Source organism: Phaethon lepturus, unplaced genomic scaffold, assembly GCF_000687285.1.
Source record: "Phaethon lepturus isolate BGI_N335 unplaced genomic scaffold, ASM68728v1 scaffold11886, whole genome shotgun sequence".
Taxonomy (NCBI): domain Eukaryota; kingdom Metazoa; phylum Chordata; class Aves; order Phaethontiformes; family Phaethontidae; genus Phaethon; species Phaethon lepturus.
In genome coordinates, this window is record NW_010544149.1 from 1 (window position 1) to 23,236 (window position 23,236).

At 41.6% G+C, this 23,236-nt stretch overlaps 1 protein-coding gene across 1 annotated transcript; it reads right to left on the minus strand.

Moving 5' to 3' along the window:
- Window positions 1-145: 145 nt before the first annotated feature.
- LOC104621948 (protein unc-13 homolog C-like) lies at window positions 146-21,545 on the minus strand (the record flags this gene model as incomplete). Its single annotated transcript, XM_010288586.1, has 7 exons — window positions 19,223-21,545; window positions 14,320-14,342; window positions 7,769-7,812; window positions 2,672-2,750; window positions 1,883-1,888; window positions 858-932; window positions 146-365 (listed from the first exon to the last, which is right to left on the minus strand). Coding segments are annotated over exons 1-7 (2,770 nt in total), but the record flags the coding sequence as incomplete, so codon positions are not given.
- Between the last annotated feature and the right edge of the window lie 1,691 nt (window positions 21,546-23,236).

Consider the following 23,236-nt stretch of genomic DNA (forward strand, 5'->3'; position numbering starts at 1 on the left):
AGATATTTTGCTCTCAAGCAGGAACATAAATCCGTAAGTCATGTTAATAAATGCAGCTTCACTAATCACTGAGGTTTCACCTATACGTTTCAAAAAGTTCTGGTAACACTTTTGGAACAACTGCACTCCACTGGCCACTACTCACTCTGCAGGCAGTCAGCATTGAGCAAGTCTTGGCACTTCTCATGGCACTTGACTCCACATTCACCGCAGCGCATTCCCTGTCGTGCGATACCCCACAGCAGCCCCTCGCATTCGTAGCAGTAAGTGGGAGTTGTGGCTGTCCACACTTCAAAGTTGTGTGGGGTTGTACAAGAGATGGGGTAAATTAAGGCTTGCAAGGTCTTCTTGTAGACATGAGATTTCTGGAAGGCAAGAGCACACATAAATTGACATCCCGGAAGGTGACTGAACCTACTTTTGCTGGTTAACACATGAGTTTTAAGGGAAAAGGCATGGGCAGTGCAATAAATCTACACATTTGAGATAGCCAAATTAATCAAACTTTTACAAGCAGCAGCTTCAAAAAATGCTTCTACAGGCATTTAAAAAAGTGGAGGAGATGGAAGAAAAGAATTAAGGTTTGTGGATGAGGAATATCTTGCATAAAGCAAGTTTCACACACTGTCCCCCATGGTAGATAGCACAGAAGGAAATGGTAAGATTAAATTTTTCAGGATCATATTGACACATTAAATGTTATTTTTTACATGTTTGGTTTCTTTAAACAAGTGATATAAGAAGCTTTGCGTCTATATTTTTAGACATCTGTGAAGCTGGTTCTGCATCCCAGAGAGCCAAATTCCCTTAATTTGCTTACTAAAAGTTAAGAGGAGCCAAGCAACCCTCCCACTTACCAGCTCTTCATCTTTGAGAGATGTTCTAGTGGCCATTGCTGAGGTAATTCCGGCTTTCCGGGACTGAACCAGTGACTAAGAAGGAAGAAAGTCTGTTATTCACCACCAGTATTCAGAAATGCTCTGGCACTACATGCCCAGAGATGGGGGACTCAGTCATCCCAGACATCAAACCAGCAGTCTATTACATTCAGGTTGATTTCTTAAATGATAGCTCACATCAGAGCTCAGAAGAGTCAAATGCATATTCTGAAAGGCCTCCAACTTGTTACCATTTGCCCACAACCAGTCTCACCCTGGTAAATGTCTATTTGTTTCTCTGGTAAGAACTGTCAATGAAACCTGGGTTCACATCTCCACTTCTATGTTCTGGTAGCAATGGTAACTTTGCTATTGCCTACATGGGACTACTACATGGAACTCACTCTTCTATGTCTAACTTCATTCATATCCAAAAGGAGAGTATTTTATCAGTTTTACAATGTACACAACAACCCCCAACAAGACAGCGAAAGAGTTACAAATAAACAGGATAAAAAAAGGACAGAGTGGGTTGGGAGCTCAGGTTTGAATGTGCTGGTGTATCACATTCATTGGCCATCACTGAACGCAATGAACAGCATTTTTCCCTCAAAACTGCCGCTTTCACATCATGCCAACACTAAGTTCTGCAGCCCTGGACAGCATAGGGCAGTGCCTTTGCAGCACCTCACACAGGCACACAAAAGACTTTTTCAGCAAGTCACTCCAGTTAGATGAAGGCAGAGAAGGCAATTAAAGCTAGGAACATCTTCTTTGAAATGATCAAACCCTACCAGAAACCTGCATTTATGCTCTACTTTATGCTGTTTGAAGACAAACTGAAAAAGTTCATTCCATCAGTGATGGAGCAGGACAGCGCGCTGGATACGCATGCACTGCAAAACTGCAGGTTAAAAATAAAAAGCAAAAATTGGAGGGAAAATAAGGTAAAATAATTTTTGTTTCTGGTGAAGACTTGGTGGATAGTCTTTATCTCCACTTACCATGGCCTGTAGAGAGAGAGAATGAAAGCATACAAAGGAAGTAACACAAGTTAATGCCATTATTGCAAAGATTTAAGATAAAAGCAGTTTTTAAGAGACATATTAGCCTTTCCATGCATAAGCTGGCAGAGAGGATTGCATGCATCTTTTCACAGGAATTACAGGATATGGAAACTTTGGTCTTTCAGCTGTTAACATAATTTCTCCCAAGTATGAAATCACTATGTGTACTGAACACAGCCAACAGAAAAGCTTTTGTCCTGCAGAAGACTTATTTTCACCATGTCACACAAGCATATGAAACTTGTCCTCATTACTCGCTTGGTTCTTGTGCTTCCTCAGTGCAAAAGCCTACTGGCAATATTGCAAATTACTTTAAAAATCCAAGCACATATGCTCGTTTATCTGTCCTTTGAAATTCCAACCTCCTGGTAAACTGCCAAATCTCACATGGACATTGCAACTTTCCCCAAGTATGTGATTTTCAGGAAAAGATTTAAAAATAATACAGGCTTAAAAATAATCAAATATTCTGTCTAGGAAAAAAAAGGAAAAGGGAAAGAACATGAAAAATACCTTAATTCTGGCAAATGAATGAAACAGTCTACAAAACTGTAGCTCACTCTCACTAAAATTTTTCCAAGCACAACTCCTAACCCCTTACTGTAAAAATCAATTTAACTAAATGGGAAACCTTCAAGTTCTTGACATGACAATGAATGTTACCGTACGTCAAAAAAGTAAAGCCACTTCCACCAATGACTGTGTGGCTGAAGAAAAATCTCTTACCAGATCACTGACAAGTGGAATTGGCTTTTTTTTGCGTAAATCGGGCATGCTATCAATGCCATAGAGACCACCTGCAGGCCTGGAAATTCAGAAGAAAAAAAAAAGAAAGATTAAAAAATCTCACCAACAGTGACAGACAGTAAACAAATGAGCAAAAAGCTTCCTTAAAACATCAGTCTCCTTGCTACTATCATAGTCAAGGAGAAAAGGAAGAATCAGTTCATGGCCAATGCAACTTAATAATAAACCAAAGCTGTTAACACACTAAAAAAAGGTCATTTTCCCATTCTCAGAGCTGAGGCTCTGAGCTAGCTCAGAGTAGGCTGGGCACATGCTTGCAGAGTCACTGCTGCCAGCGTGGTCGGTGAAGGCAGCCTTATCCCTGCCTCTTCTACAGGGCACCGTTTTGGCAAAAGTACTTACCTAGTGGCAGAACCAGAGCTCTGTGGCAGTAATTCACCCATGGATTAGTCTGTGGTTACTGAGCCACACATCTCCGCTCTCAGAAGTACCTTTTGCTTCTTAGGGAAGACCTTAGTTTATAGTTTACTATCGGCATTGAGCATCATGGCAGGAAAGACTTGGAAACTCAAAAACATCCTGTGCCCAGTCTTTAGGGTTGGGCTGTGCGGGGTATGCTTTACTGGAGGAAGCAAAATCAGCCAGAATATTATACTTAAGAAAGCGTAAAGTTAATGTTAAAAACGATTAAGTGTTTATCTTCTTCGCATGCAACAATCCAGGCAGTCCTGCCTGGTGTCGGTGGTTGGGAGGGAGCATGTCAAAGTGGATCAGCCCTGGGGCAGCACGCTGCTGCTCATCATCTGATTCTAGGTTAGAACATACTTAATTCTGGCCTTTGAGGTCCACATAATTATTAGAGGAAAAACCTCACATCTGCAGAGATATGGTGCCTAGTGCTTCAAGCCATACAAACCTCTACACATATGAGCTGCCATTTGCTGGTGGAGGTGGCAATGGAGCAAAAGGAACATTACCCCAGCAACACCTGGAGTCTGCAAAAATAAAACGTGACAGCCTCCTTCTTTCCTGATGAGACCAGCCTGAATAATTTGTATCTGGATCCTGCCATGCACTGGTAATACCACATGGACAGCTGCCTGTGCTTAAAGAAGGTCTGTTAATTCAGCATAAAGGACCCAAGTTAGTCAACTGCATACATCTGTTAAGTCCTTAAGGTAATGTTTTTCGCTAAGGTTGAGAACTGAGCACACATTTCTCTGCTGTTGCGCTTATTGTGTTTGCCCCAAACTGAAGAACAGACCCGTGACGTGACTCCCTCCCTGCAATGAACATCCAGCTGCCAGCCAAAACCCACAGCTCCCTTCAGTGTCCCACCCAACCTCCCCATATCCATGCTGTTCTCATGCCTTGGTATCACTAAGAATATGGTTTCCAAGGCCTTTTTCTTCAGCTACAGAGACTGTAAAGGAACCTCCTGCCTCTCTATCCTTAGCCATTCATTTTCACCCCATGCCATGTTGGCTTACACCTTTTTGCAGTTGCGGGATGAACCGGCTGGCACTTTTAACCTGCACGTTTCCCCGATTTGGTACACCACACCCAGCTGAAATGCTGTAGGACACCACAACTGCAGGAATGAGGAGTATGGGTCAAACTGTTCCTACTGCAGTAACAGACACACGTGGAGCTACACTTTAAAACAATCTAGGAAACCGAACTGCAACTACAAATTTGCACATGCCATGAAAATTGGGAGGCTGGTAAGTGACAAGAGGCAACCTGCACCCCTTGGCATGCAGGACCTACTCAAATCCCCTTTCAACACAGCCAAAGGTAAAAAAACGACCCAGGAAAAAACAAACAACGATCAAAGCTACTTTATAGCAGCCCATGCCCTAGGATGGACAGGGGTGTCACAGCACTGCCTAGCACAAGGCTATGTCAGAGAGAAACAGTTTATTATATAAAGAAACACGCCATAGCGCTGTTAACAGTAAAATTGACTCTTTTGACGGGGCGTAGGAAGGCGACATGTCCGAGCCACGGCTGAGCTGACAGCTGCTGCTGGCTGAACAAGCCTGGTGGGAAGGTGAGCAGTCACGTGTAACTGCGCGAACCGCGTCGCCTCTGCATGCAGCATGAGTCACGCTTGCGCCGCAGTACCGTGCACGGCTCTGACCACGGTGAACACAAACCACCCGCAGGCAGCTGCGACAACTAGACCTCGCAGCGGGGAGCAGGAGACAAACTCGGACGTGGGGAAGGTGGAGATTTACAGCAGTTCATTAAGACTACTGGAATCTTTGGCCAAGAATGAGAACAGTTTTCCAATGCTGGAAATCCTTACTGAGAGGCTACCTTCACTTCCAACAGAGAATTCCAGAAAAACTTTTTGCCCAAGTTACACTGCAATAATCCCTTCTGGTTATTATAGAAAAATCTGACCCACACCACGAAATAAGAAATAGCTGCATAAAGTGTTTATATTGTCAGAACTAAGGACAGTCTTGCTCGGATCAAACATGGACTTTCGTCTGCTGCCCTAATGTTACAAACCCTTTCTGATACTAACAATACTGTTTTGGGGTAAAATAGGTGTCATAGAAGACTATCCAGATAATGCCAAGAATTCCAGCATTACTTAAATCACAATACAGCTTATTGGTAAGTTTTGAGTCAAAGATTTGTGTCAAATGGCTTGAATTACTAAATCATATGCACAATAGAAAGGGAGAGTCTGTAAGCTGAAAAAGTGCAACAAAATGGTCACAAGTAAAAATCCAGAATCAATGTTCCTGCTAAAAGCCAATGGTGCAGCTGGAAATTTACAATTCTTTTCTACACGATTTCCAATGATCTTTTTTTTCTAATTCAATTGAAAGGAAACTATGACACTCTGACATTTCCCAGGAAAGGAAAACATTAAAATTGCATGCTTTATAAATTCAAGATGAGCCTAAACAAGTTATTGTGCTTGAGAAACATGTCTAGTTACAACCTGGTTTGTTGCCAAATATTTATGATAGACTGAGGTTTATGATAGAACGAGTTGTAAGTCAGACTGACAGAGAACAAGACTATCTGAAAGGTGCTTGCATTCGCCACTGAAAAGAGGTATCCTAGTACCTAGATATTTATACACTCAGATGACCTGCTTTTAGCTTGTTAATATTTTTTGTTAATTTTCAGTAACAATTCTTCATTTTCAGAACTATTCATCTTGTGCTTTCAGCTACCTCAGTCTCTTTATTCAAGCACAATCTCTAATCGGCTTAACAGAATTACAGTGCGCAGACAGAACTACTGACAATGCATCAAATATGCATACTGTAGCTTTATATGTAATAGGGTAACTCTCCTCTGCAATGCATGTAATATTTAGAGCATTATTATGGGGTGATGTATCAAGGAATGAATAGCATTTCTATATGAGAAGATGGTTTGCACTAATAAATAAAATATATAGGTATCAGATATTACACTCAGAGACTGATCCATAATACCAATTGTAATTTATTTTTTTTTAAGCTCTCTCTCCAAAGCCAGTGATTACAGACAAGGAACTACGCTATACCATTAAGCTAGAAGTGCAAATAGCTTGAAGCAAGTATTCATCTTTTAACACAAGTTTTATCACATAGAAGCTTACATTAAATTTTGAAAATTTAAGCAAGCAAAGATGGTTTGCAATGACAGAAGATGATTACTAACGATAGAATTAAGGGTTCACCACCCACAACCACCTTTTCTGGAAATCTCTTGCGTGTGGGATACAGTGAATAAGACAAACTTTTTTCAAAACTACATTAGCAGTCCGTTTTGTTATAGCTCACATAGAAAGGGAAAAAAACCTACAGACTACAGCAAACATTGCCTTGAATTGACATAACACATTTTTAAGTATTTCAAGACTGTAGGTGTATTCATCTTTCAGGCTTGGAAATAATTTTGTGTGCATGAACCAATAAACTCAGTACATTGTCTCCTTGTTAAAGCAGGAGAAGGTGCTGTTTATGGTTAGACTAAATCATTGTCTTCTGCTCCTGCTAACTGCCAGTTCTCCAGCAGCCTGCTCAGCGAAATCCTGGGCTCCTTAGGAAAGCACGGGGTTGCTAGGCAGCTCCAGGCATCCGCAGGTGTAGAGGATGTTTTGCGGGAATACCAACATGGCAGAACAACGACTACAAAAGCAGAAAGCCGTACAAAGAAGCCTCCAATTTAACTTTGCATTTTAATAGGGAAGCTTCCTTCAGCAGCAGGAGAATTAACTTACGTGTGTAGCAAGCCAACCTCTTGCTGAGATTTCAGGGCAAATCTGCAGCTATGTCAGCTCCTCATGAGTGCACCGCCACCCAACTGTACCGCCCTAATCGTGTACAAGGCACATAACCTAGCAGCTTGTAAAACGTGTCATTGTCTTTTTTTTTCCCAAAGAGCATTCTAGGGAAGCTAACGTGCTGGCACCTATTATGCAGAGTATCACGGTGAAATTAAACACAATCAGAATTTGTCCGCTTCATTTGCTACGAGTAGTGTGTTGCAGAGAGAATGCACGGCCTCTCACTCTCAACCAGTGCAAAAGAGGCATGATGATCACTGTTTTAAAAATGGCAAACTTAAATGATTTCCAGAGTTACTGCAGTTTTGACTACTACAGTGACCACAGAAGTAATTCCAAAAACAGAAGACTGCCCCAAAATTACTTTTTTCTTCTAAGAGCAAAAGACACAGCAACCTTTCTGAGCTACTCGTTCCCTTCCCTGGTGCCATCAGTGACTAATTCAGGAAAAAGGCTCTCATCCAGACCGCTCTGTGGTGCTCAGCAGGGATTATTTCATACTGCTGCCATCACATTACAGATCATACATTGCAACTATAACCTTGTTCTTAATTACAGATCTCTTGACAAGCTGCACAGTCCACTCCCAGCTGTTCAAGAGAAGACTCTGAAATATAGCAGCAGCCTGGCCCTAAGTGCGGCATGGCCACTTTATTCCTGAAAACAGCCATTAAAAACATCAGAAGTGCTGCTTCTACTTAAGTTGAACTGCAGACCTCAAAATACACTGTAATTATAAACACAAGGAAACAAGGTCTCAAAATACCACTTACCCTTTGAGCCAGGGTGGTTTTGATGGATCAGCCTCATCTTGACCCTTAAATGGGGAGAAGGGAAAAGAACAATATTAAATTGATTTCCAAAAACATCAGAAAAAGTATTCAGATTATATTCTGAGGAAAGGATAACAGACCACACTGCATGCAGGCAAATGCATACAGAAACTTAGTCAAGCACCTCTAATGACCAACATGTCAGGACAAGTCATATGGACACAGACAGGCTATGCAGTTTCATTGAACACCTAGAGCCAGGACCCAAAGAGCCTGTTCAGTGCACTCTTTCAAAAGGCAGTCTCGAAGACCAACTCTTTTCCAGCTCAACAAAAGCAAGAGTTACTGGAGAGGTCCTGTTACCACAGATCAACATTTATATGAACATGGTCATAATGAAGATGCTAAAAATTAAAAGCACCTGTATGAAATGCATAAATGAGTGATCAACATGAAACGTTGTACAAACACTTATGAACATCGTTCATGCTCAAATGCAAAGACTCTTTAGCCCCCTAAGCAGGGAGGTCCCATTGCAGCTCCACTTATTCATATGCAAGTATTTAATTTCCAACAGGTGTCAAACAAGGCCCATCCATCACTGGCAAGATGAATGCAAGTGAACTGGGAGCTCACAGTATGATAGAAAACACCACAGACTGCAATATACGGATTCATATTCATTAATTAAAACCATATTCTTCATTTGCATTAGGAGTGTGTTTACAGAGAGATGCTTTGTTTCTTTGAAAATCTTCAGTGGACTAATTAGAGCTGAGATGCGTTTAAACACTTGCATGTACCTGGTGGAAACAGAGAAGTTTTTAGGTAAGGGGGAAATGGCCTTCCTATAACTGAAAACTTCTTTGTTCCAGCTTACAGTTCATACATTCTCTTGCACTCCTTTGAAAGAAAAGCTGGTTTCAGACAGGAGTAAACAAGACACACTTCTAATAGCTAACACTCCAACCTCAGATAATCATGCCTGGCAAGAGTATAGAGACTGCAACTTGCACACAGTGGAAAACAAGTTATTTCCAGGCATGGGGTTTGCAACCTGAGAATCATCACAAAGTAAAAGAGTACCTGTCAGGAAATAAGCTCCAGTTTTACGCTAGATAAAAGAACACAGCTCCAGAAGAAAGATTCAGTTTTGGGCGTTTTTTTGTCCTGTGCTTTGGATGAGCTGTGCAACCTCAGGTTGTTCAGAGGTTGCAGACAAGGTCTCCCCAAAAGATCAGAAATAACCAAGGAAAACAGGTTTCTATTTGAGGTCTCAACTTGTACAGCAGCAAAAGTCCAAATTTCTTATTTGTTATTCCTACAATTTCAGGGCTAGGCAGATCTGAAGACTACATAATATTTATTGTTTTCTTTTTAAACACGCATGAAGAACATGACGTTATCCATAACTGAACGGACACCGCAGCTTCTCCACATGATCACACAGGCCTGCAGAGCAGGCAGGAGCTCAGACCATAAGCACAGGTGCCCATTTCCCCTGCAGCCAGAGCAGCACAGCAGGCTCCAGGCTCCTGCAGAAAGGACTGTGCTCTACACATCTCCGCTCCACGCTGGGCTTCCGGAACCCCTCAGCCTGAAACCTGCATTTCCTCTGGAGGGATCTAAATCAACTACTGGTCAAGAGAAAAGATTTCATGATGCAAATGCAACCAGATCCTTCAGAGCACACAAGGCAGGACATCCCTACTGTTACCTCTGAACACTTGGAAGAGCTGTGGCTAGAAAGCAATCCTGGAACAATTTATACTGGACCAAGCTTGACACCAGTTGGTTCAGCTGTACTGAATGACAGAGAATGACAAACACAAACGTGGGAAAAGGAATTAGTGTTAACAGGATTTTCAATCAGTTTGAAACTCTAAATATAAGCGACCAATATTTGAGACATCAACAGACCACAAATAGCATGGGCAACACTGCAACCTGGAGACTGCAAGAGCATCAAGAAGTCTGTTAAGGGGAAAAAGATCCAGGAAAAATCCAGTTACCTAACTGAGCAATAACCATTTCCTGCAGGAAACCACAAGTCAACAGAGAACAGCTGGAGTGGGGATGCTGGGAAGGGCAGAAAGTGTGATCAGGAAACAAGCCTCCACCATCTCCCAGTTTTTGAGACATGCCAAGTCAAAATTGCTGACGGTCCAGATAAACTGTACTTCTGCTCATTTATTTTAATTACTTTTGCCAAGCCTTTCAGACATGCAAATAAAAAGAAAACAAGAGAAGAGGAAGACCTTCTCTAGGGTCAAGATAAAAAAGTCATCTTGGTACAACAGCACAAAGCAACCAAAAAAGCTTTCAGTAAGTGACAATACTGATGCAGGGGCAAGGCAGCTGATGGCTATGTGGAAACAGGAGTTATCACCTGATGAAAGCAAAGTAAAGAGGTAATTTGCTCCAGGCAGCATTCTTCCTGAGAAAATGCTGAGAGAACCAGCAAGTGACATCCATCAAACAAGGGCTGATGCCTTAAGACTGCAGAAGAGCCAATGCAGTACCCACAGTTAAGGTGCGTGGGGAAAGGAGGGAAATGTCATCTAGGCTAGCATAGGCTCATTATGGGCTTGAAAGGCTTCAGAGCAAACACGAAGGAAAGAATTAACATGAAGGCAATTGGAAAATGGGAAAAAATACAGCTTTGAAAAGATTTTGTTTGTTTGGCAAAGGAACCATTTTTCTTTAGACTGTAAAAAGAATTATCAACTGAATTTTTATTTCAACAAAAAACTTTTGATGCAATGCCATGTGACGTTAATAAGGCCGGATAAGCTGAGAAGGAGTAGGGAGCTTTAAGGTGGGTAAACAAGTAACTGTCGCTGAGCCAGCCATGGACAACGCAATAAGGAAGCTAGTGGGAGTAAGCAGGATCTGCTGGCAAAATCTGCCAATGACAAACACAGGAAGAGTTATTGATACAGAACTCAGATGCCCCATGGAAAGAACTGATGGCAGTGAAGATTGCAACAACAGAGGATAAACATGTGGCAAGGTCAGAGCCCCAAAGCCTGCTGTGAATTTGGCCACATATAAGGCATTCCTCAGTGGGGAAAAGCACATGATGACGGACTTGAGTTCTAGTCATCACACGGGCCATAAGCCACTGTGATACAGCCATGTAAGGAGGGAACATCATCTATGGAGTATGTCCAGTGAAATGTCTCCATAGAAATAAAAGCATGAATACCACTGTACTGTGCTGGCAAGACTCCTTCAGAAAGGCATATACAATCTTTTTGTTCTATACCAAAGTGAAAAGAATTCAGAGAGGAAAATGGCAAAAGCAGCATGTGGATGTAAACACAATACTATAGGAGGAGAAGAGGACAGTTTGCTTACTCTAGCAAAAAGAACGTTTTTCTGTGCTTACTCAACACACAGGAGAACACACTGCATGGAAGAAGAACTGCAGCTAAATATAAATGGAGGATGAAAATTAGAACGTGTCTAACCATGGCAGTTCTGTTGTAGCCTTTCAAAAGGAGAAGCAGACACCAAACCTAACCAGTTTTAAAGAAGGAAACTGGGCAGTTTATAGATGAGGTAATGGCACAGTATCACACGATGGCAGAGGGCTGGCAGTCACCAAGACAAGAAGTCCACTGCAGTCCCTTGTTGCACTGACATATGTAGTCAAAGAACCAGAGGCTGCATTACCCACAAGTGTTAGCATGAGGGTTAACAGGCTCCAAACACCTCTGGGAGAGCCAGTTAAACAAAATAATCCTCAGTTCACACCATTGTTGCGGGTAAGAACACTTCATCTATTCCTCATCAATTAAAGAAAGCAAATAGCAATGCTGTTTTGATGGATTTGCTGCAGGTGGGGAGTTTCCCACCCTCTGAAGGCAGCACTTGCACCAGAACAAAGGAGGGCTCCAGTATCTGCTCTGGGTCTTGTCACCAGCCATGGATCTGCTCAAGTTCAGCCCAGGATGACAGCCTGGCTTGCTTAGAGCCTGGGCAAGCAGAAGAAATTATGAGCAGATGAGAACAACACTGGACAAACTGAGAGTTTTTAGCACTGTCCTTCCTGAAACAACGGTGAGAGCAAAGGGAAAGTAGATGAATTTAACACCTAGACATCCACATGCTGCACATCACGGAAAGTCTTTGGCTGGCTTATGCTTTACTTCTCTGCACAGCTCTCTCACTTGATCTCTCGTTGAAAGCAGCCAGGCCAGCCTGAATCTGATTTTTTTTTAAAAAAACTCCAGCAAGCACATAAAGAAACACTGAAAAGATGGAGAAGCAAACATGTAAGCAAAACAGCCCATCACATCTCTAGTCAATTTTTTTTTTTATTTCTGATGCTGATGGATGACAGTTTTAGAGCCTCTCTCCAACAAATACCTGCGTCCAGGGCAGTGCTTGTCATGCCTAGTAACGCAGTGTATTGACTCACAGTAAAGCATGCTGCAGTCGGTTGCTGAAAGGTCTTCTCCAAGCAATTAAAGTTTCTTGTCAATAAAGAACCAGTTAGCAAAATAATGCCAGTGACAGAGTAGCATAAATTTAATACTCTGGATTAAACAAGTCAACAGACATGATCGTTTAAGGTGTTCAGTCATAGGGAAGGCAGTGTTTAGTGAAGACTAAAAAGGATAGTAATAGGAGTTTTGCTTATCCTGGAATTACAAGTAATTTGAGAAGTTATTTACCCAAGCTGCAATTTGTAAATTTCACAATATATCTCATACACAAAAAGGTGTTACAATGGACAGAACAAACAATTATGTACTTCTGTATAAGAGAAAGTCCATAAAATGGACAGAGGCATTAAAAAAAAAAAGAAAAAAACCCACCAAGTCTGGAGCAGCACTAAGAAAAGGAAGAACATCCCCAGATCTGTTAGCCTTTTCAATATAAATCCATCTCTCCACATAAAAGGCTTTCTAACAATGTAACTTTCCATCACATTGAAGTACTGCGTCTAGCACATTATCCTCTTAGATAAAAACAGATGTAAAACATGGAAAGCTGCTTTATTTAAACAGATAAGAAAAATCAATAATGACCTTTTATTTGTTTTGAAAATCATCCTAACTTGTTTTCAAATACCATGCTTCATTATTAAACCTCAAAGACCTCAATTTAGCTATATATTAATCTGAATCAGGCTAAAACAAGGAGCAACTGTTTCACTGCCTAAATTAAACTTCTGGTCATGCCTAATTAGACCATTTCTTCAGGGGTATTAGCAGAATTAGACTGAACTAAGTCATCCCAATTAAACTAGTCGGTCTTGTGGTTCAATGCCTTTATTGACTCAAGTATGCTACATTTTACATGGAATACAAAGCTGCAACAAGCCAAGGGATTATTTTAATTCACTGTATTCTGCAACAGCATCAATTTAAATAATGACTGAAGAGCCCCAAAGGAAGTGTCTTCCACCTGATGTATCTTCCAGTATCAGTTTTCCAGCTGCCAGATGAGCACCTTAAAAGAGGCTGCAGTGGTTTTGCACTGAAGCCAGAAGAGGACAGAATTTTACACCAATATTTCACACTGGATATCTCTGCATTCCTGAAAAAGCATTAATGGACAGACACTTGCCAGTAAGAATGAGACAAAACTATTGATACATGAGGCAATAAAGCTTAGAAATGCAAATTTATCAAACTCAAAGGATGAGATCTGCATGGAGGCCCTAAAGCCATGCAATCTTCAGCCTCCTCCAGGAAGCTGATTTAGCCTGATTAATACAATTAAGGGAGAGGCAAAAGCACAGCAGGCACTGAATCCACACAGCATAGACTCAAGAAACTAAAGCTGAGAATCCAAGAGCCAGAAATTTCTCTATATGAGGTACAGTTGCAAACACAAAGATCTTACACAGCAGTGGACAAAAAAAATTCTGTGGATCCTCTTAGGAGGAAAGAGCTACCCGTTGCCCACAGGGTGATTGTATTACAGAGTGGCAACCAGTCCAGGAGTGGAGAGGCAACAGCTGTGGGTATTAAGGGAAAAGTCCAGTCCTTCCCATGGGGCATACAGACCTGCTCAATGCAAAGTGCAGTCTGTAGCTAGCTAAAAAAGCACGGGATCTGCAGCAGACACCTTCCAGCTTCCATAGTCTTGCTTAAGCTTAATATTATAGACCATAATGGTACTTTTGACTTTAGCTGCTGTTAAGTGTACAAACCAGATAGAGATGGAATGAAATAAGAAAACTGAGGAAAAATGAGGAAATAACTTGGTTTAAACAAGATTCATAAAGACAAAGACTGGAAAAGATAAACAATTTGTAGTCTGCTAACGCGGTGCTTGTGCACATTACACACACCCCACAGAGCACCAAAGGGAGGAGATCACTCCAAGCATTCACGTTTTCCTCTTTGTACAAGGCCACACGCACTGAACAGACTCTTAACTCATACACAAGTGTTAACAATTCCTCTGACAACCACAACATGCTGAACTGAATCTCAGCGCCTCAGTGGGAGCAACTGGCTACACGAAGACAAGGCATGCACACACAGGAGTTTCAGAAAGAGATGCTGGTTACGAGGGATAACATGTACAACCTGGAGCTCTCCTCTACCTCCTTCTGTGAAGAAAAAAAGAGAAGGAGAGGAACAAAAGTTAATAGACCAGATTTCTGCCATGAGCTCTGTAAAAATGATTTCAGAAAGTGGGGTAAACATTTGCTGCAAGTTGGTAAAACATTTGTGCAGCGGACAGTTTTCCCATGTGCTTCCTGGGACATACACCAGTTAGTTAATCTCTACCAACTAATCTTGAGTTAAGCTAATCAAATTTGATCCCTAAACATGCATTAGAACACATGCTTTTGAGAGCTGATTTTTAGAGTTACAGTTCCTCTTTTATTAACTGAAGAATTTTACACACTGGAAAGAGAACCTGTATTTATTACAGAGAGGAACAGATTTGGTCCCCCTTTCCCCAAGACTGAATCCACTGCCTGCATCTGAAGCACTGCCCTTCCTTCACTCCTCACCCCCCGTACATTTTGCCTATTACGATGAAACTGGTAGCTCCTACGAAACACATTTTGCTTTTGCAAGTACCATAAGACAGAGAGATATTTTCTGGTTTTATAAATCTAGGCAATTCTCCTCTGAGGAAAAAAAAAATAGAGAAGCCTCCTACACTAAATCTCATGTTTATGGATAGGCAATTTCAAGGCTAGTATAGTTATATGAGAGTCATACTCAAAACTTCCGGCACAGACATGGTATTTTTTAAGTCTTCCAATCAGATAATTCTTTATCTACATAGAAGAATCTTATTACTCATTTGTGTATGAAAGATGGAGAGGAAGGAATATCTTCATGGCAACAAGAGCCACTCAAATTGGTTTAAAAGCTAAAATAGTTTTCAAAGTTACTGTCTATATGGGTGTAATTATACACATGCAATCACTAAGACAGGAAAATAGAGAAGTTATTTTAACTCAGTCACTAAGGAGAAGTCAAATTACTTTAGCAAATGAAGTGCTGGATTGTAGCAAAAGTAAAAACCCTGCCTTCTACCTTAAAACATGCCCACATGAGTGAGTTAATGGAGGAGAAAATGCAAGTGGCAGTATGCTGCTGTCTTCTGCAGAGCAGCCGGTGCTGCAGGAGTGCCATGTTTTGACAGTCAGCTCTGCACAGACCTGCCGACCTAGAGAGGCTGAGGAAACTTGGCGTCTACCCCAGACTTAGATGGGAACATGCTTTTTTGGGCCCAGACAGTTCTGACTGTTCCCCTCTAAAGCCATTTTCTATACCATACTCCTGGCTGTCCCCTTCTATTAAGCAAAACTTTCTCACCTTAGGCAGCCCCAATTCCACTTCATGTCATCTGGTTTTCTCCTTCTTTTTGCACAGTCACCTCAAACCCTTCAAGCCCAAGCCCAACCTCTCCTGACTTGGTCCCTGGGGTTGTTCAGTGTGCCTGAAGCAGGTCCAGACTTCCCTCATTCTTGGACTTTTATCTCCTTTGCACTTGAACCAGATTCCTTCCTGATGTCTCCCATGAAGTCTCCGAGCACAAGAAGACAAAGACGACCTGGACTTCTGTCCCCTCTCAGGTCTGCCATGGCTCTCAGTCATGCCGAGCAGGGAAAGCCCTGCTTTAGCCCCCAGCTGGAAAATGCCAAGGACAGATGGAGTCTCTAACAGCACAACAGCCCAACTGCAGCAAGCTACCAGTGAGCATATGCAAACTACACATTTTTCAAAGACTGATTCTCTTCACTCATTTGGGGTTCATTTTCCACAGATAAATGCTTGACACAGACTAGCACTGCCAAATCTTAAGGCCTGAGGGCACTAGAGCTTCTCAAATATAGGTCACACTTATTTTTATACAAACACAAAGCAATGAATCTTGCATTAGACTAATTTTTTGGGGGGAAAAAAAAAAGAGGATTATTTTGCCTTAAATTCCGTACGTTTTCTTTGATTTCTGAGCCCCTTCAGTTTAAAGCTGTTAGGTACAGTTTCAGGACAAATATGAAGTTTGGCAAAGCTTTGAACAAATGTAGACAAAGATTTAAAATCTTCTGATTATGTCTCATTTTGGCAGGTATGCTCACAGCATCATCAACGGTGACTAACTTTGTTAAACCCTGATCACAGAATCCTCTCACCACTCCACTTTTGAGCAGTCAGGTTACATCTACAAAAATCTCCACCATTTCAGGGCTTTTTTTAAACATACACGAAGTCCAACTACCTTCATCTTCACTTACACTTTTTTTTTCCCCCTTCAAATTAAAACTTTAAAAGCTTGCTCAGATTCTCAGGGGATATCTTATAATTTCTCTTTTGACTCCAAATTAAAGACAACAATTATTTACATGCATCTGCCAAGTTCTAAATTGTTCCAGTAATTTTCATCTGTGTACAACTATAAATAATTTAAACCTTTCTGCTAGTGCATCTTTCTGATTCACCAAAAGACACAGATTTACCAAGACCTTCAAAGTTATCATCCATTGCTTTGCTGCAGACTGCTGCCAAATACATTTAATAAAATACCTTGAACGGAACTTTCAAGCAGGCATGAGTAATACAGTGGTTCAGGCTCAGAATCAAAAAGCAAGCAGGCAGAACTGGGTTTTCAGTGGACCTGACCCAGGAACTTAAAAGCCTATTAAGAACAAATTGTATTTTTTAAGTGAGACATAAGCACTCATCTGGAGCTGGGAAAAAAAGCAAACGAACAACCTGCATTGCATTCTGAGTATGATGCTTTTCCCAAAAAAAAAAAATAGGAGCTTGGCTCAAATTTTAAGTCAAGTACAGAAAAGAAGCACCTAAAACTGTTGCTTCACCTCCTCAGAAAATGCATGCCAAAACAACCCTATTTCAAACTGAATGATTATATGATTAATTTTGCCCTGCTCTACAGCCCTTGGCAATACTCTAATCTCCTTCTCTGGCTACTGCCAAGTGGTTACTCATCCACTGCTTCCTGGCCTGCCCGGTGCGAACGCTGCTGCTGTGACCTGCACTCGACCTGCACTCCGGACAGGCCTGCTCTCCCCTTCCCTGACCTGATGGTCTGGGCTGCTTTGATTCCTGACAACTCCTCCAGGGTTTCTTCCCAGTTCTCTGTCATTTCTCATTCTTTATCTGGTGTTTCCACTACCCTTGACTCCTTTAGATGCCTCCAGTCTCTCAGAGCACGTTTCCTGCACCGAGATTTCATCCCATACTTATTGTTATAACTTCGATTGTCATATCTACCACATAGATATGCCATTACACAAGTGTCACACAAGCATCAACTCTTTGTCACATCACTAGATGATGTTCAGGAGAAGTGAACCAGGGATGCTCAGGAATTCCAGTCTACCCTGGAGCCAGATCTGAGGTACCAAAATCCATCTGTGATCCTCCTGCTCCTTAACTGTTTTTGACTACTTCTCGCCTTGTGAACGTGCCTGTACTGCTCAAACTCTGCTGAGGTGAGCAGCCTCCTCTCACATTCAGAAATAGGTTATTTCAATACTTTTGTTGCACTGTGGCAAATGCCAATCCAAAGCACTGTCTGTTCCCTTGGTTCCTAAAATTTTGACATATGTCCAGGACTTGAGCACTATAGAAACACTACGAAAAAAAACAAAGGATTAACAGAAAATAAAAATAGCTTTCTGAATTTAAAAATAAATAAATAAATAAAAATCAGTTTCATCTGTACTACCTATACTTTAGTAATTTAAACATTCCCTTGAAACACAAAAATACACGTGTCTGTGCCAAGCCTGCTAACAAAATCCTAGTGTTTCCCTCATTAAATACCTATTGTTTGAATAAACCCTATACTAAGGACCATACAAAATAAGAAAGCAACAAGCTGATTACAAGCTTTATGATCTGCATAACTGAGAAGGTCACTGGTACAGAAGTCAAATACGGCTTGACAGATTGTTTCTTCACAGCGAAAGCAGTCACTGGAAAAGACACTTGGAGCGAGACAACTCTTTCAATGGGAAAAAGAGCACTCTGATTACTCTGACTAGCTTTCAGCAGTGCAGGGAGAAAAGTAAAAAAAACATTTGATACAAGGCTTTTCACGAGAAGGATGTGAAGATTTCAAGCTGTAGTTGCAACATCTACCACTCTTGAAACAAAGCCTCTTCCCTTAACTGTGCAGTGATTTGGACAGAGATGACACCACGAAGTTTTTCTCACTCCCTGGAGAAGGAGGGGGCAGATGCACCTACATTTCAAGGTTAGGTTTTGCTTTATCAAATCAAGGCCTATCAAAACATGTCAGTCATTTCTATCTCCCACATCCTCAGGAATGGGTTAACCAGAACTGCTGCACCGCTGTTATCAGCTCACATCTGCTGTGGTCAAACACTTCACTATCTGTGTTGGCAATAAAGGGATGTAGCTGCATGGAAATGGAAAATTTCTTATCTCATGGTCAAGTTATAGAAACAATACCAAAACACAGGTCTCAACTGTTCTCATTTTTATTTTTAAAGGTCTCTCTAGGATAACATCTAGCAGTAAACAAATATTGAGAGTTTCCACTTCATGGTGGAGTCACTTGAAGTCTGGATCCACTCAACTCCCAAAACTGCAAATCTACTATTGAGCTACTTATAGCTCAAATGCACACTTTGTTATCATGCCTTGACTATTATATTTAAGAAGAAACCAAATAACGAATTATGGTAAAAAACCTTCGCACCTGCTATTTTGAAGATGCACTGCAAATCGCCCTCCCTCTCACAAAGAAATTAAAAAAAAAAAAAAAAAGAGGTGAAGCTTGCTAACTTGCATTTCAGTGTGCTACACAATAAATTTTAGGGGGTTTTGGCCAGTGCTGTTGTATAGCATATGTACTTGCCTTTGTAACTGCCTGCTCACAGCTTCTAACAAATTATTCACCCACAGAATAAGGTGTTGGCTACTGGCTGCACAAATACCAGACTTTGACATCTCCGTAAAAACATTTGTTTACCTGAATTTGTCTCCTCAGCAGAAATCCAGTTTCCTTCCTGAGCTAATTCTTTTAAGAGTCTCCTACGCATTTGTCTCTTTTCCCTCAGCACATTTTTGAAATTGTTGATGCATTTGTTCAGGTAGATGGTCTCTGCGCACACCTTGTCAAGGCTCATGGGTCTGCACTCCTTTGCGGGGTCAGGTAAAGAGTTCATGTCTCCTCCAAGCTCCTCGGGAGGCGAGTGCTGCCCAGTGGGGATTTCACAGTCGGACGATGGCATCAAACTGGAAACAGGAGGCTCATGTGGAACAGAGGAAAGACTGGAAGGAACAAAGTGCATCTCAGCAGATGCTTCGCTGGTGACAGCTGTGTTTGCCTGGCTCTCAGAGGACTGACTAGGAGGGGTTTCTGCAAAGTTGTCAGAGCTGCCACACATACCTGAACTGGTCAGCATAAGCGTATTGTCATCATCCATCTGTAATCCACTATCATTTTCTAAAAGGATTTCAGAATCACTTGTCTCCAGTTTGTGAAACACCACCTGCAGAGCAGACCTGAAGTGATTAATTGCTTTCCCAAGCTTATTAGTGTAAAACTTCATGTCTACAAGATCAATGTTATCCCGAGAGTGGTCAAGGAAATACTGAGAATTTTCCAGGACATCCCTAAAGACCTGATCAGTTGGATCTTGATCATTCAGGTCCATTTGCATCATATCTTTCAAGCTGTCACTACTATCAGCCATTTCATCTGTTGTATGATCACAGCTTATGGTTGTCACCCCACTAGAAACATCTTCTCTTTGAATATCAACTTTCTCCACACTGGTAAATTTGCATGGGGTACCAGAGTCTATTTCGATTTCTTCTGCAGTTATCCCCTCATCTTTACCTACAAGGGAAGAATTCCGAGGGACACTTTCAGTGTCAAGCCTGTGCTCACTACCATTGCTTGAAGCACACATCTGGCTTGCATGGCCCAAAGAGTCAGATGAGCAGCAGTAATTTCCATCACCCAATTTGGCCAAATTGTTCACCTGTGGACTTTGTAGAGATTCTTGAAGGGCCTGGTCAATGTCACTGTCATCTGAAGGCTGCTCACTGCAGCTTATTGTTTGTGCTTCCTTCCCAGTTTCACTTATCAAGTTGCTTTTCTTAGTCAAGGTTGACTTCTGCACGGAATCAAGTCTCTCCCCTATGCACTGTGTTTTCCTACTCGTGCTTTTATACTTAATCTGGCATGAGTCCCTTTGAAGGTTCCCAACTACATCAGTTCTCTGAGCTGCATCAGGATTCACTGAGTTGCGATGATTTTTCTTGAAGCCAGACTGCAAAGAGACTGAATCTGTTTTGCGGCCCCTCTGGCCATTCTGCTGCTTTTGCTCTTCACTGGTAGCAATTCGGACCCCTGAGCTTTGCAGAACAATAGATTTCTGTAAAATAAAGTCTCTCTGTTCACAGTTGACAAGTTTCACGACTGCTGGTCTTGGCGTTAATGGCTTGCCTGTACCAGTATCTGATCTATAAGCATCTTTTATATACTTACTGCACTGGATACCATTGAAACAGTGATATTCAGACAAGAAGCTGCAGATAAGCTCTACTGTGTTTTCACCATCTTTTTCTGGGATGCCATAAAAATATAATACTGGTTCTTCCTTGTGTACTTCCCTACTTGACTCTCGAGCATGCGTACCCTGGGTTTTGCCAGTGGAACCACCTTGCAGGCCTTCTATCTCACTCAAGACCGTATCCACGCAGCTGGAGACTTCATCCACAGAGCCTTTTATCAAGGTGAGGTGCTGCCGGAGCTCTGCAATCTCTGTCTGGATGCGACTTATTCCCTGGAGCTCTTTAACAATGTAATCAACCACATCAGCTGAGCGATCTCTTGACTGCCGTCGACGACTCTTGTACGCAGTGGACTTTTCCTGGGGAAAGCACCCTTGCCTTTCAGCTACCTCCCTCCAGCTCATGGTAATGTTCAAGGAAGAAAGGTCCTGCCCCTCAGACACTCTGCCCTTTCTTTCAGAAGAGGCCTGTGTCGTAGCATCAGAAGAACTTCCCTGCAAGTCCTTCTTGTTCTGTTGAACTGAGCATGGTATTTTTACATAGCCATCCCAGTTCAGTTCCACCTCACCAACACACACTTCGCTTACTCCCTTGGAATCATGTCCTCCATCCTGATGAAAGTCCCCTCCAGCAGTGGAAAATTCAGTGCTTGCAGAACTCCTCTTTATTCCACAAACAAACATGTCCGTTTCGATCTCCACCGGGGAGAGCTGGCAGTGATGAGCATGGTTTGGATTCTCATCTACCTGGCCTTGAAGAAGCCTCTTCATTTTGTCCCGCAGAAACAAATGGAGTTTTTGCTTCCGGAATTGCTTCCTGCCCCAGAGTTTTACAACAGGTTGTTTGTACAGAAGCGCAATTTCATTTTCTTGCCTTTTCAGTCTACTTCTAGCAAACATCATCAAGCAGCTGCACCTGTATTTCTCATAGTGCTACAAGCTGCACAAGCACACATCAATCACTTCCCAATGCACAACTCGCATCCAGTTTTTATTCTGTCACGAAGCAGCTACCAAAAGAGGGGAAAAAACATTACAGTTTGGTTCAGATAGAAATAGCCAAAGGAACTTAGGCAGCAGAATAAAAAAAAAAACAGAATCCACATAAAAGCAGACAGAAAGAGGACATGCTATTTAAAGTGTGCAGACATCATCTTCGTTTTGGTCACCTCCCCAGATCAGGTCCTTCTTTGTCAAAATAAGTGTTCCTTGCTCCCTCTTCTATCCAAGAAAGTTAAAAAATAAAAAGGAACAACAACAACAAAAAAAAAGAACAAAAGAGCAATTCTGTGGCCATTCCCTTTTTCTACCAGATTTGCAAATTACTCTAAGCTGAGCTCCTGGCAATGGTGCACTGTGTGATTTAATTACCCCTCTGAATAGAGAATTCTGACAATTAGGGATTCTATCCCTGCACATTTCCTTTCCTTTCAAGTCCACGACCTTCATCCTTTCTTGCTTCAAACCAAAGCAGAAATCAAGTTTAACTTGGCACAGTACCAGCTATCCCACAAGAATTGCACAAAGCAATGTAAAGTGGCAGGAAGACTGGATGACAGATTTTAAGTGTAAAACCTTTTTGCTATTTTAATATTTTTATCTTAATATTTTGCTACCAAACATGAAAAAAAAACCCCAAAAACCTCAAAGCTTACAAGCTCCCAAGCTAACCTGCAGTTAAATATGCCACACTCAGCATATGTACGAACAGGCTGAGCTGACAGCATGAAGACTCTGCATGTCACTTCTACTCCAACCCGCAAGATTTTGCAGTGGAACATTTTCCTCAATTTAAATCCCCTCTGTAAAGAACAAAAAAGAAAAAATACTATGTTAACTACTTAAAATTTTCATGTGTCTTCACTGTTATACAATTAGCTTTTTCCTCCAGAGAGCAAGGTAGACAGAGACCCATACAGAAGTCCTCCTGGAGCCAACGTGACTGGAGAACCCCAATGTCTTTGATGATTCAATTTTGACTTGCTGCTGAAGTCATATTCTTTTCACATTCTTGTTTGATTTAAGACTTAGTAACTGTCTTTTATTTTTATTATTACCTACTTGTAAAAATAGATTTTTTTTTAAGCTCCACAATGCACAAACATAATCATCACATGCAACTTTCAGCCTAACTTAAATTTGCCAAGTGCGTTTGGCTTTGAGCAGGAAGGTTTACTGCCATGTTGAAAGGAATAGAAACAGGGTTTCTAACTCTGTTTTCGGTTTAGCTGTTTTAAGTCTAATGTGTTAGAGTTCATACCAAGATGTTGTTTGCTGCTCCATCCACACCTTCTTTGAGGTCTGGCAACCTTGGCTCTCCTAACACAGTCTTTGCAACCCTGAAGTCTTCTGTGGGGACGGTCACATATAGTTACAGCAGCACCCACTGGAGAATGCTGAACCAAGTGCTGAGCCCAAATATGTCACGCTCTCATACTAAGCAGAGGACCGAACACTACAAT